General features: G+C 40.3%; 1 protein-coding gene across 2 annotated transcripts in view; it reads right to left on the minus strand.

Annotated features, from left to right (window-relative positions):
* The window catches only part of LOC115155634 (von Willebrand factor C domain-containing protein 2-like), a 42,742-nt gene extending 39,813 nt beyond the window's left edge, over window positions 1–2,929 (minus strand). Inside the window, exons 1-2 of one of the 2 annotated variants that reach the window (XM_029702443.1) lie at window positions 2,671–2,929; window positions 633–1,039 (exon numbers count right to left, since the gene is read on the minus strand). In XM_029702443.1, the coding sequence (XP_029558303.1) occupies window positions 633–1,022 (390 nt within the window). In that variant the 5' untranslated portion in view covers window positions 1,023–1,039; window positions 2,671–2,929. Of the gene's footprint in view, window positions 1–632; window positions 1,202–2,670 lie in introns of those variants that run through there. The other variant, XM_029702442.1, reaches the window with a different exon arrangement.
* Between the last annotated feature and the right edge of the window lie 10,748 nt (window positions 2,930–13,677).

A 13,677-nucleotide genomic window follows, 5' to 3' on the forward strand; every position in this document is an offset into this window, starting at 1 on the left:
CCATTGTACTAGGGTGAAGCTAGGCCCTCAAAATAAGGTCTAAAGAAATATGTATGGTATTGTGTTAAATATATATTTTCAAAGATAACATAGCCACTTAGGATGTCACTTGGTTAAGTCCATAGGCCTGGAAATGGATGAATACAACAAATATGCATCTGTCACTAATAAATACAGTAACTCTACAATTTACTCAAAAGGCAAGGCAATATGGGAAATATTTGAATAAGACTTTCCACTAAGGAGTGTGTTAATTTAACACTGTCGCGGTGTCTATATAGGTCCACAGACTCAATACTTTCATGGTTGATTGAAGACTGTTAATTTAGACTTTCTTTAACAATGGAGAATTTGCTGTGTCGATTCTCTGACGAGCAGAGAACATTGGGAGAAAACTAAATCATGATGTTTTGAGTGGAATGACTATCCAGTCAACACTGCTGCATTGTTTTGATCTCATTCAATTGTCACACTTAGCTCATTCAGCCTACCTAATTAAGCAACACTGCTAATAGTGTGTATTGTGGTACAAATGCAATTGCATCCAAATGAGAATTGAACATTTAAAATGATTACAAACGACTGATCAATAGACCATGCAAATTAAAACAATGAACACCAAACATCCCTACCTTAAATTCCTCCAGAATCTTGTAAGTTTTCCCCCTGTATTCACAAAAGTTTTTAACCTCCTTGCATTCAGGACAGCATCCATTGTGCTCCACTTTTGTGCACTTAGGGTGTATCTTGGGGCACTCCGGCTGGTCGCACACTGGCCCATCCTCAGTGCACACGCATGGGCAGTTCGAGTGTCCCGGGAAGAAACGCTCCCCCAGTTTGTAAACAAAGCCACTGTCGTCCACGCAAACTTTCCCCCGGTAATCGTCGAAAATTATGTTGTCGCTGTTGGCAGTTCGCTCTGCCTCGTCCGCGGCGTAATCCTCGGGACTGGGGGAGGCTGGTGACAAGGTGGTGTGGAGGACGAGGAGGACAATGCAGGTCGTTGGAAAGAGAGGGCCCATCCTTCGCCGCGGTATTCCTATTGTAGTCAAGGGAAGGGTCGAAGTTGCATTTACTTTGCCCATTCCATTCCCAGTCTGTGCAGCACGAAGGCCAAATTAACATGCTGATGATATCATGCAAATACAGTGGGATATTTTCATTTAGAATTATCAACAACAACGGACACAATCACAGAAAAGATTTACAATCTAACAGCAAATTCTCAAGAGTTAATTCAACACTTAGTGTTAAATTTAAATTGGGTCCAGTGTGTTGATCCAGGTGTTAATTTAACACTAACATAATTCATTTAAAACTCACTGATGTAAATGAACCCCAGTGTTGATGTTAATAATCAGTGTTAAATTAAAACCATGCTCACCTTTATCATATTTCCCAGCATGCTCTATTGCAGGTGGCTTTTTAGAATTGTTTGTTTCAATATCTATGTTTTTGCATGTATATTGATTGGTTAATTAATATTATGCTACTCAAAAATAAATAACAAACATTTTTCTAATCTAATCCAATCTGTTAGCTGGATGTATTGCACCATAAAGCCGGACTACCGCATTTGGGGCCCCGGGGCGCCAACCTCCAGGGGCCCACCCACCGTTTTTTGGGGGAAATAAGCTAACTTACTGCATTTCAACACATTTTGCCATGCTGCAGAGAGAAAAATGTGCATTTCTACACTTTTTGTCATGAGGTTAAGAGAAAATGTTGAAATTTTAAAGCTAATTTCCTGCAATTCCACAGTTTTTGCCATGGGGCAGAGAAAAAATATGTTACCCGTTACTGAAATGGTTGTTCCAGTTTAGATGGTTTAGCTCAGGGGTTTCAAATACATTTTTTTCCCTGGGTGCTGCATTTGATCTTCAGTGAGGTCCAGAGGGCCCCACTGAAACTGTATGTCCATTATACTTTCTACACAGTTTTGATTTGGTTTTAGTCATTTTAAATGGGCCGGATTGGACCGTATGTTTGACACCCATGGTGTGGTCTCCTATCTTAGTCTTCCCAGCCCTGGCAGTCTTTCTATATGCAGGTTGTGGGTGAATAAAGATTCAAAATGTTGAATATCCCCACTCTGGCTGTATTCCAATAGGAATTACACATCACTTTCCAAGCCAGCATAATATGATTTGCAGGCCTGATGCAGCATGGAAACCATGAATTTCAGGACACTGTATTAGGTAAAAATGAGGCCCTCAAAATAAGATCTTATGAAAAAAGCATTTCAGTGTATTAATTACGTTTTATGATAACATATTGGCCTTCATCTCACTTGATGAAGGCCAGGAAATGTTATTTGATGAATGCAACAATCATGTCTCTGTCATTAACAAATACAGTCAAGGTTGGTAGCTTTACAATTCGCTGAAAGGCAAGGCACTCTGGGAAATATGCAAATAATGCTTAACACACTGTTAATTTAACACTAAAAAGTGTGGACCCATATAGACAATGGACTAGTGTTGATTTAACACTGGATAATGTTCTGTCTATTATTACATTTCTTACATACATTGCAGAATGTCAGTATTTTAAGCTAGAGAAACCCCCAATAAAAACAAGATGTGTTTACAATGAAAAAAAGACATGAGGTTTTAGGATGAGTTTTACAGTGAATGGGAAGGTGGATACATTTGGGCATTATAGACTCACCGCGTTGAAATGTTCGGTTCCACTAGTTGGAGTCGGGATCAACAGAGATCCAAACCCAGTAGAATGGATTAAACACCGGATCCAATAACTTCCAGATTGACCATTGGATAAAACCAACAGGCTCCAGATAAAAATACAATCCCTCTTCAGTTGCTGTTGTGCGTAAAAGCAGTTAGAAACGAGACCATTTTCGGACTTCGGAGCAGCACGAGCGATGTGATATGCACACACAAATCAATCTGATACATGACTCAGACTATCCCTTATTTCCCGTAGATAAAGATAACAATAGGTAGCCGATGTGTGAAAAAGAAGCCTTGAAAAAAAATGTACGAAATTATATTGCCTTCTATTGTTGCCAATAGGCTACTCATAGTCGTCCACGGCAGTGAGAGTCATTTCAATCAACTTCCAAATGCTGCAGGTAGATCAAAAACATAATTATGTATTGTAACATACATCCAGCAGCGAGTGCAATTAGAATAATAGACCCAAACTCCGGAAGATACACCTTTAAGAAGAGAAAAAATAACTAAAATAAAATAAGTTTAAACACAGCATCTCCAGTAAAAGTTAAATGTTTAGCCTACTAAAGATATTGTATTTGTCCACACTTTTCCGTGGGCACTCTCCGGGAAGAAGCAAAGAACATGGTAGCCTACCAATCATAGCTTGATGCTCGTTAGTTGAATAAACTGAAGCGAAAAAGCCCCGATTCAAGTCCTCCGCCTATACCGCCAATTTTGTGAAGAGGAGCGTGCAGAACAGCGGCGCTTTACATCGCCCTTGTGAGTGAGAGGGGACGCACTTGACTTCAGGACCACGGACAGTGGCAGAGGGCACAGCGGCAGACAGCGCTATCTTCAGCACTGTCGCTGTTCAGTCGAGCGTCCCACTGAGCACGCGGAGATTGGAGAGCTTTCCCATCTTGTGTTGCTCCCCAGACCAGCAAGGAAAAAGCGAAAGGTTTGGCACAGCTAGATCACTCTTCAAAGAACTTGAAGTGGCATTTTATTCTATCGATATCCGCCCAAAATGCACTGAATCAATCGAAATAGCTGGATGGGGTTTGCTCTCTTAAATATCACTTGGAGCACTTTTTATTGAAAGCTTAAAAAACAGATAGCACAGTTTCTGTGCGCAGACGTTATTCATGCCACTGTAGCCTATGCTCTAGATCACACATACTTTACCATTCTTGCAGCAAATAACTGAAATAGACTTAGAGAAAAGATGCTGTACAATGTGGCATTATGTTCATTTCAGAATAGACTACACAGTAATTTCTGAGGATTGAAGATCAGCACAATTCCACATTATACTGTATCTGCTACAGAGAACCTAAAGAGGTGCAACATTTTCGAGTGGAGGGTAGAAATAAGAAACTACAGAGCTCAGCTCCCAAGGCATTTGCTTGTACAGTACAGGGGTATGGTTCATGTCTATAATGGATATAACTAAAGGCTCTCTTCTCAGGCTGTCCCTGGGGATCTCTGGCTAACATGGTGTAAAATGTCAAGGGTGGATTAGTCTCTGAGTGAAAACATACTCATAATACTTCACTGGACAAAGTAGCCATGCAGAGGCATGTAGCATGTTCATTATTGTAGGATGTTGTGTGTATGTGTGTGTGTGTGCGTGTGCATGTGTGAGAGTACCATGCATCGGTGTGTGTGTGAGAGTACATGAGTAAGTCCATCTGTGTGTGTGCGTATGCTTGTATGCGTGTGGTGTAATGTCTCTGTGTGTGCCTAGCCTTGTCTCCGTCCTCTCTGTCAGAGTCAGTGCTATGCTTCTTTAAATGGAGCATAAACAACACCTATCAGGGCTAATCAGGATGAATCGTGTCAGAGCCCTAGATGACGTCTTACAGTGATGAATCATTGGCGAACGAACAGCTCTTTTTGACCAGATCTTTTTTGGAGAACATAGGGAACCGAATCGAGAGAGACGTTCAATTGAGTCCCTGATTTGTATGCTACTGCTACTGATTTTTGAGCACCAGAAAATTATGATCTGTAGAAACATTATAAAAACATTATCTGGAGATGGTAATTCCTCACTGCAGGAACAATAGGTAGTTGGGAGAGTGCCTCATTCTGGTCCACGCAATATTTAGTCAGGTGAAATGTAGTATTTGAACTCAAATTTCATGATCTGACATAATGGTAGGCAACCCTTTAGGCTTTACATTAGAAATGTGCTATTTTTCATGTCTTTTCATCACATTTTAAGCACCACTGAACCAAGAACCGTTTGGGAGTTAACGCCTCATTTAGGTGAGCTGAGCCAAAAGATCTGGCTCACTGAAAAGACTCGGAATACCCATCACTAATGTCAAATCCCTACTCCTTAGTAATTGAAGCATGTTTTCTCACATTTTTAATAGCAACGTGTTAGCTGTCTCCCTATGTTAGATCACCAACACAATGTATTCTCTAATTGGCTCCTCACGCACCCCCTCACCCATCACACAAACATGCACACACACATATGTAGGCAGGCACACAGGCACAAACACATTCACGTACGCTCACACACACACATGGACACAGCATACACAGGCACAAACTTACAAATGCATGCATGCACACACACACAGGCATGAACACACACACACACACACACAGACTTTGAAAGGTTTCACTATAGCAACATATAGATAGGTCATCCTTCTCATTACTGGAGTATCATAGGCACAGCATGTTCCATAAGACGATCAGCAGCCTCAGAGGATCACAAACAAACACACACACACACACACACACACACACACACACACACACACACACACACACACACACACACACACACACACACACACACACACACTCCGAGCTAAGGCGCTGCTGCTGAAATTCTACATGGGTAATTTCTCGTATTGAATGATTAGTGAGATTCAGATGCAGTCACATTGGAAGCTGTGGCCACTTGGTGAAGTGGGTGTTTGACGTCGTCGTGCATGACGTGACATGCATCTATATTATATTACAGTGTCAGCTGAAACGTTAACAAGCAAGGACAAGGTTGCACTTGCACTGATGATAAGAACAATTATCTATTCTGAATGTACAGTATGAAATGTGCTGACCCTGTCTCTCACTAAAATACATCGTTGGCAATATTATCGTATTCTTCTTCATGCATATTGATGCTATCGCACATGTCTTCATATTCGTCTACACCCGCAAAGCTTATGGACCGGTTTACCGGACACAGTTTACTAAGCCTAGTTCTGATCATAAAAAGTTGAATGGGTAATCTCTACTGAAAATCCCTCTTTAGTCTACTGGGAAACCTGCCCTTACTTACCTTCCTCGTGCCTTTTTGAGTCATGGTTGCCCTCTGTGTTAGCCTCTGAAGATGTTAACGAGACCGGCTCGTGTGACTTCTGAATGAGAGCTCGCTCCTCATGACCATGGGCAGGGGCTAGACGTGCAGCCACAGTCACAGGCTGTGCCATGCTAAGTTCTTAGCTCTGAATCACATCATCTCCCATCTCTAACACTACAGTATTTGCTTGTCTGTGACCTGGTTGTATGATTGTATAAAGACTAGAAACACTGATGGTTTCAATCTGGAGAAAAACAATTCAGCGCCATAGTAGCCAAGTCACTTTCCTTTTTATTTTTGTACTTTATTTTTTCACACCAAATACAAACTTACACATACGAACAACAACTTGCAGACACACACAAACAACTACATCTCCTCTGACCAGATCCGCATGCTCATCCCAGATCCCATTCCTAGAGCCTGCATTATTGTTTGCCCATGCTAATTCAATATTTCAATAACAATTCATTATATTTTTCCATTGTGTTAATGATGGCGGATTGATTGATTTCCAAGTTTTAGTATACGTTTTTTTCAAGATGAGTGATGAGAAGAGAATCATCCAGTCAGTTGGGTATTTCACTACACCCCCATATGCCATGTCTTGAAATATGCAGACTGTTACGTTCATCGGAAGAAGGAGACCAAGGTGCAGCGTGGTAAGCGTACATCTTTCACTTTATTAGATGAATACCGACAAAACAAAGAAAATACAAACACGAACGTAAAGTTCTGCAGGCTTCAAAGCAGCTATACAAAAAGATCCCACAAAAACCCAGTGGGAAAAGGCTGCCTAAATATGATCCCCAATCAGAGACAACGAATGACAGCTGCCTCTGATTGGGAACCATATCAGGCCAACATAGAAATACAAAAACATAGATATACATAATCTAGAATGCCCACCCAAATCACACCTTGACCTAACCAAATAGAGAAATAAAAAGGCTCTCTATGGTCAGGGCGTGACACAGACAGACAAATTTAAAGTAAGTTGCAGTAATACTTCTGACAGACAACGTTCTAGCTCTGCCCATAACTTTTGGACTTTATAGCATTCCCAGAAAGCATGGATTATTGCATCATTGTTCGTTTTACACTTAAGACATGACTCTGCTGTTGTGCTGTAAAATTTGTGAATTCTGTCTCTTGTATAATAAATTACATACATTAGTTTTTACTGGATTAAGCGTACATTTCTGTTCATTCATTAGTTACGCTCCAACTTTCCTTCCATCTTGTGCCAACATCAGTTCTTTTTAAGTCTTGGTTCCAATAGTTAATATTTTTTTCTAAGAGATTGTCAGTTGGATAGGCTCTTTGCAAGGTTTGTATATCTTACCTATCACTTTCCTTTTTAATTGACCATTGAACAGATTCCCAGATTGCACATTTAAGGCAGGACTCCAGTTGGGAAGGCATCATGGCATCAAGCCAGAACAAGGTGGATCAATTATTTAGTGACACTGCTGCACACTGGTCCTTATAGGGTTAGAAGGTAGGCTAGGTACTGTAGGGTGTGTTGTTTCAGACAACTAACCACTACTACAGCAAGCCTTGGTCCATTAGCCCTTCACTTTGGCTTGTGGAAACCATGCAACGGATAATACTGTTGTTTACAGCTGAGCAGAAACAAGTGAAATAGTACCTAAAATAGCTCCATCTCACAGGTTAGCATTTATTTTCTCACTGCTGACTTTTCCTTTCTCTAGCTACTTCCAAAAGTGTAATTATTTGCTGCTCCTAAAGCTGCACTTGCTTGACATACTGTAAAAAACAAGAGGAGAAAATCACAGACGTCAGTATACTGATGTAGGGGTTGATAATTTTTTGTTTTGGCAAATTAAGTCTGCAATTTTAAAGTGGAAATTACAAACTTTAGAAGCCTTTTTAAACCTTGAATACAGTAAAGTTTGCATTTTCTACTGTGGATAAAAATTCTCAGCAACAAGAGTGATCAAATTAAGAGATCTGTAGGAGCGATTCAAATTCAATTAGCTAATGGAAGAAGCAGCATGCTTCCTCCTCCTCCTTTTCCATTCCCAGGGCTTCATTCACAAACTGCAACCAGGCAGGGACAGTAACAATGTTATAATGGTTTAGCCATTAGGGTTACATTTATAGACTGCTATCAGATTTTCTCAGTATTATATTCGGTCACGGCTGTTCACGCTGACTGAATAAACTGAATGCCAGAGTGGCAGTAAAGGCCTGAGTTGAGGCCTGCCTCTACAGCCTTGAGGTATCTATTATGTCAGTCACTGTACAAAGATGTTCTCTTGCATGACATGACAGCCAAAGTGCTGTATGTACAGTTGAAGTTGGAAGTTTACATACACTTACGTTGGAGTCATTAAAACTCATTCTTCAACCACTCCACAAATTTCTTGTTAACGAACTATAGTTTTGGCAAGTCGTTTAGGACATCTACTTTGTGCATGACACAAGTCATTTTTAACAACAATTGTTTACAGACAGATTATTTCACTTATAATTCACTGTATCACAATTCCAGTGGGTCAGAAGTTTACATACACTAAGTTGACTGTGCTTTTAAACAGCTTGGAAAATTCCAGAAAATGATGTCATGGCTTTAGAAGCTTCTGATAGGCTAATTGACATAATTTGAGTCAAATGGAGGTGTACCTGTGGATGTATTTCAAGGCCCACCTTCAAACTCAGTGCCTCTTTGCTTGACATCATGGGAAAATCAAAAGACATCACCCGAGACCTCAGAGTCTGGTTCATCCTTGGGAGCAATTTCCAAATGCCTGAAGGTGCCACATTCATCTGTACAAACAGTAGTACACAAGTATATACACCATGGGACCACGCAGCCGTCATACCGCTCTGGAAGGAGATGCGTACTTTCTCCTAGAGATGAACATATGAAAAATACAAATCAATCCCAGAACAACAGCAAAGGACCTTGTGAAGATACTGGAGGAAACAGGTACAGAAGTATCTATATCCACAGTAAAATGAGTCCTATATCGACATAACCTGAAAGGCCACTCAACAAGGAAGAAGCCACTGCTCCAAAACCGCCATAAAAAAGCCAGACTCTGCTTTGCAACTGCACATAGGGACAAAGATCGTACTTTTTGGAGAAATGTCCTCTTGTCTGATGAAACAAAAATAGAACTGTTTGGCAAATAATGACCATCGTTATGTTTGAGGAAAAAGGGGGATGCTTGCAAGCCGAAGAACACCATCCCAACTGTGAAGCACGGGGGTGGCAGCATCATGTTGTGGAGGTGCTTTGCTGCAGGAGGGACTGGTGCACTTCACAAAATAGATGGCATCATGAGGAAGTAAAATTATGTGGATATATTGAAGCAACATCTTAAGACATCAGTCAGGAAGTTAAAGCTTGGTCGCAAATGGGTCTTCCAAATGGACAATAACGACCCCAAGCATACTTCCAAAGTTGTGGCAAAATGGCTTAAGGAAAACAAAGTCCAAGCTTTGGAGAGGCCATCACAAAGCCCTGATCTCAGTCCTTTAGAACATTTGTGGGCAGAACTGAAAAAGTATGTGCGAGCAAGGAGGCCGATAAACCTGACTCAGTTACACCAGCTCTGTCAGGAGGAATGGGCCAAAATTCATCCAACTTATTGTGGGAAGCTTGAGGAAGGCCACCTAAAATGTTTGACCCAAGTTAAACAATTTAAAGGCAATGCTACCAAATACTAATTGAGTGTATGTAAACTTCTGACCCACTGGAAATGTGATGAAAGAAATAAAAGCTGAAATAAATCATTGTCTCTACCATTATTCTGACATTTCACATTCTTAAAATAAGGTGGTGATCCTAACTGACCTAAGACAGGGAATTTTTACTCGGATTAAATGACAGGAATTGTGAAAAACTGAGTTTAAATGTATTTGGCTAAGGTGTATGTAAACTTCCGACTTCAACTGTAAGTCTTTCTTGGGGAAAGGTGTGCTTTACAAAGCAAAATCAATGGTGTACTTTTAACTCTAAAAGTGTTAAATGTACATTATTTTCAGTGAACATATGATTCCTACAGATTTGGTGTTAAAATAACTTAAATAAAGTGTTAAAGATTTAACTCTGTTGCAGTGTTCCCCATTCACCTCTTAAAGTGTTCAAATGAACTTGATTGTTGTGTTTGCATAGCTCTGCTCTAGAGTAATATGCAACACCTACAGTGTAAAACATAACACTTGATTTAGAGTGAACTGGATTTACTTTGCTTAGTGCTGAAACTCTTACACTTTCTCAGTGTAAGAAATGAACACCTGTAGTATTACAGTAAATCCTTTGTGCGCGTTGTGGACAGCCAAATGTGCATTTTTCCCATGGTGCCTTCTCTTTTTGAATGAATTGTAGAGTTACCACCCATGACTGTATTTGTTAGTGACAGATACATAGTTATTGAAATCTATAATATGTAGACTTGTGGCTTTCACCAAGTGAATACTTAGGTGAATACCATCATAAAAATGTAACGCTAAGACAATACAGATCTCAAAAGGCCTTACTTTGTTGACCTAGTTTTACCCTATCACAGTGGTGTTAGGAACCTCCTGGTTTTCAGGCCTGCAAGTCACATTATGCTGGCTTGCAAAGTGATGTCTAATTCCTATTGGATTCCCAGCCAGGTCACCTGTGACGCAAGTCAGTACGTGATTGGCTGTTATAGACCCCCCTCTGCTCTCGGTGATGCATTTTCTTCTCTGATGCACCTCATGTCTAAACTTCATTACAGCGAAATTATCTTGATTGGTGATCTCAACCTTTGTTGGTTAAAGTCGGTGTCTGATGATTTTAAAATGTATTGTAATTCTATGAATCTTACCCAGTTGATTATCTCACCCAGCCGCCCAAATCTCAAATGTCCAGAGAAATCTACCTTGATTGAGTTGATATTGACAAATGTTCCACATGATTTAACCATTGTGCTGTTGTTGCTGTTGGAAATACTAAGGTTCCTAAGACAAACCCACGCTTTATTCGTAAGAGAAATGTTAAGAGTTTTAATAAGCAGGCTATCATTCATCAAATCAAATCAAATCAAATGTATTTATATAGCCCTTCGTACATCAGCTGAAATCTCAAAGTGCTGTACAGAAACCCAGCCTAAAACCCCAAACAGCAAGCAATGCATGTGAAAGAAGCACGGTGGCTAGGAAAAACTACCTAGGAAAAACTCCCTAGAGAGGCCAAAAACCTAGGAAGAAACCTAGAGAGGAACCAGGCTATGAGGGGTGGCCAGTCCTCTTCTGGCTGTGCCGGGTGGATATTATAACAGAACATGGTCAAGATGTTAAAATGTTCATAAATGACCAGCATGGCCAAATAATAATAATCATAGTAGTTGTCGAGGGTGCAACAAGCATGTCCGGTGAACAGGTCAGGGTTCCGTAGCCGCAGGCAGAACAGTTGAAACTGGAGCAGCAGCAAGGCCAGGTGGACTGGGGACAGCAAGGAGTCATCATGCCAGGTAGTCCTGAGGCATGGTCCTAGGGCTCAGGTCCTCCAAGAGAAAGAAAGAAAGAGAGAAAGAGAGAATTAGAGAGAGCATATTTAAATTCACACAGGACACCGGATAAGACAAGAGAAATACTCCAGATGTAACAGACTGACCCTAGCCCCCGACACATAAACTACTGCAGCATAAATACTGGAGGCTGAGACAGGAGGGATCAGAAAACACTGTGGCCCCATCTGATGATACCCCCGGACAGGGCCAAACAGGCAGGATATAACCCCACCCACTTTGCCAAAGCACAGCCCCCACACCACTAGAGGGATGTCTACAACCACCAACTTACCATCCTAAGACAAGGCCAAGTATAGCCTTGTGATTTTTTTCATGATTTGTTTTATTTTGACTGGAGCAAGATTGAGCTTATTCCTGATGTGGAAACTGCCTGGAAATGATTTCATTATGTTTTTCCCCCAAATAGTAAACACTGATAACCTGAATGACCCTAGGCAGTTTTGGAAGAAGATTAAGTCTATGTCTGGTAAAAGTAATGTTAATGAATTACCGTCATGTGTATTGAAGGACTGTTGTATATGACAAAACTGAAATGCTGAATTGTTTCAATGAGCACTTTGCATCATCTGGTAGGCTGTTTGATTCAGTATCCTCTGTCTCTGTACAACCCTGTGTGGATGAACTGTTGAGAGCTGGTCAAACTTTGAGCTTTTTGCCATTCTCAGTGCAGGAGGTATATAAAGCCCTGAAATCCTTAGATCAGAGAAAGCCTGCAGGTCCTGATCATCTTGATCCCCGCTTTTTAAACTAGCAGCTGATTTCATAGCTGAACCACTTACATATCTGTTCAATCTAACCCTGGAATGTAATGGAATTCCAAAGATCTGGAAATCAGCATTTGTCCTACCACTATTAAAAGGGGAGATCCAACTCTTTTAAATAATTATAATCCAATCTCAAAGCTGTCACCCCTTGCAAAACATACTTGAAACCTGTGTTAGTAAAAAGCTAAAATAGTTTTTATATACTAACTATTTTATCTATATACCAATCAGGCTTCAGGAAGAAGCATAGCACAATTACAGCAGCCATGAATGTTTTAAATGATATCACTGAAGCGCTTGACAAAAACAGCAGTGTCTCACTTTTTATTGGTCTCTCTAAGGCTTTTGATACAGTTGATCATCCTATACTGAGGCAGAGATTGTTGAGCGTAGGCGTCTTTCGGAGCTTGCAGTTGCATGATTTGCTAACTATCTGTCTGATAGAACTCAGTGCACTCAATTTGATGGGCTTATGTCTGCTAAATTGTCTATCTGTAATGGTGTGCCCCAGGACTCTGTTCTTGGTCCCCTTATTTAGTGTTTATAAAAATAATTTTGACAAAAAATGTGCAAAATGCACAACTTCACTTTTATGCTCATGATACTGTTATTGTTGTGCCTCGTCTCACAAAAGCTTTCCAGAACTTGCAAACTGCTTTTTATACTGTTCAACATACCTTGTGTCAATTGAAGCTTATCCTCAATGCTGACAAAACTACACTAATGGCGTTTTCTAAAGCAAGAAATAGACCTCTGAACCTTTAACCTATTACTACCTGTCAGGGCAATGAGATTGAGGTTGTAACCTCATATAAACATTTGAATTGATGACAGCCTCTTTTTTAAATTGCATATTCAACAACTTACAAAAAAATGGAAGCTGAAGATTTTATTTTTTGAATTTTTCTTTTGAAGCCAGAAGGAGGCTAGTATCAGCTACATTTATACCTATACTAGACTATGGTGAAATTTGATATATGAATGCTTCTGCTCAGTGTTTGAGATCAATTGACACCCTTTACCATGGAGCATTGAGATTTATTTTAAACTGCAAAACCCTTACGCACCACTGCACTTTATATACCAGGGTTGGCTGGCCTTCTCTAGTCACTCGTAGGCTCAGTCACTGGTATACTTTTATTTACAAAGCCATTTTGGGTTTATTACCATTTTATTTGGGCATTTTTATTCTTCAGAAATGTGGTGGGTACTCTCTTCGTCCACAAGACTTGATCCTGCTAATTGTTCCAAATGGCTGAACTGAATTTGGAAAAATGGCTTTTATGTACTCTGCACCATCGGCTTGGAACGCCTTACAAAATACTTTTAAACTGGAAGAACTTGTCTTTATTGGTGTTTTTAAATAATTTATGAAG

The sequence above is a fragment of the Salmo trutta genome, chromosome 20 (assembly GCF_901001165.1).
Source record: "Salmo trutta chromosome 20, fSalTru1.1, whole genome shotgun sequence".
NCBI lineage: Eukaryota > Metazoa > Chordata > Actinopteri > Salmoniformes > Salmonidae > Salmo > Salmo trutta.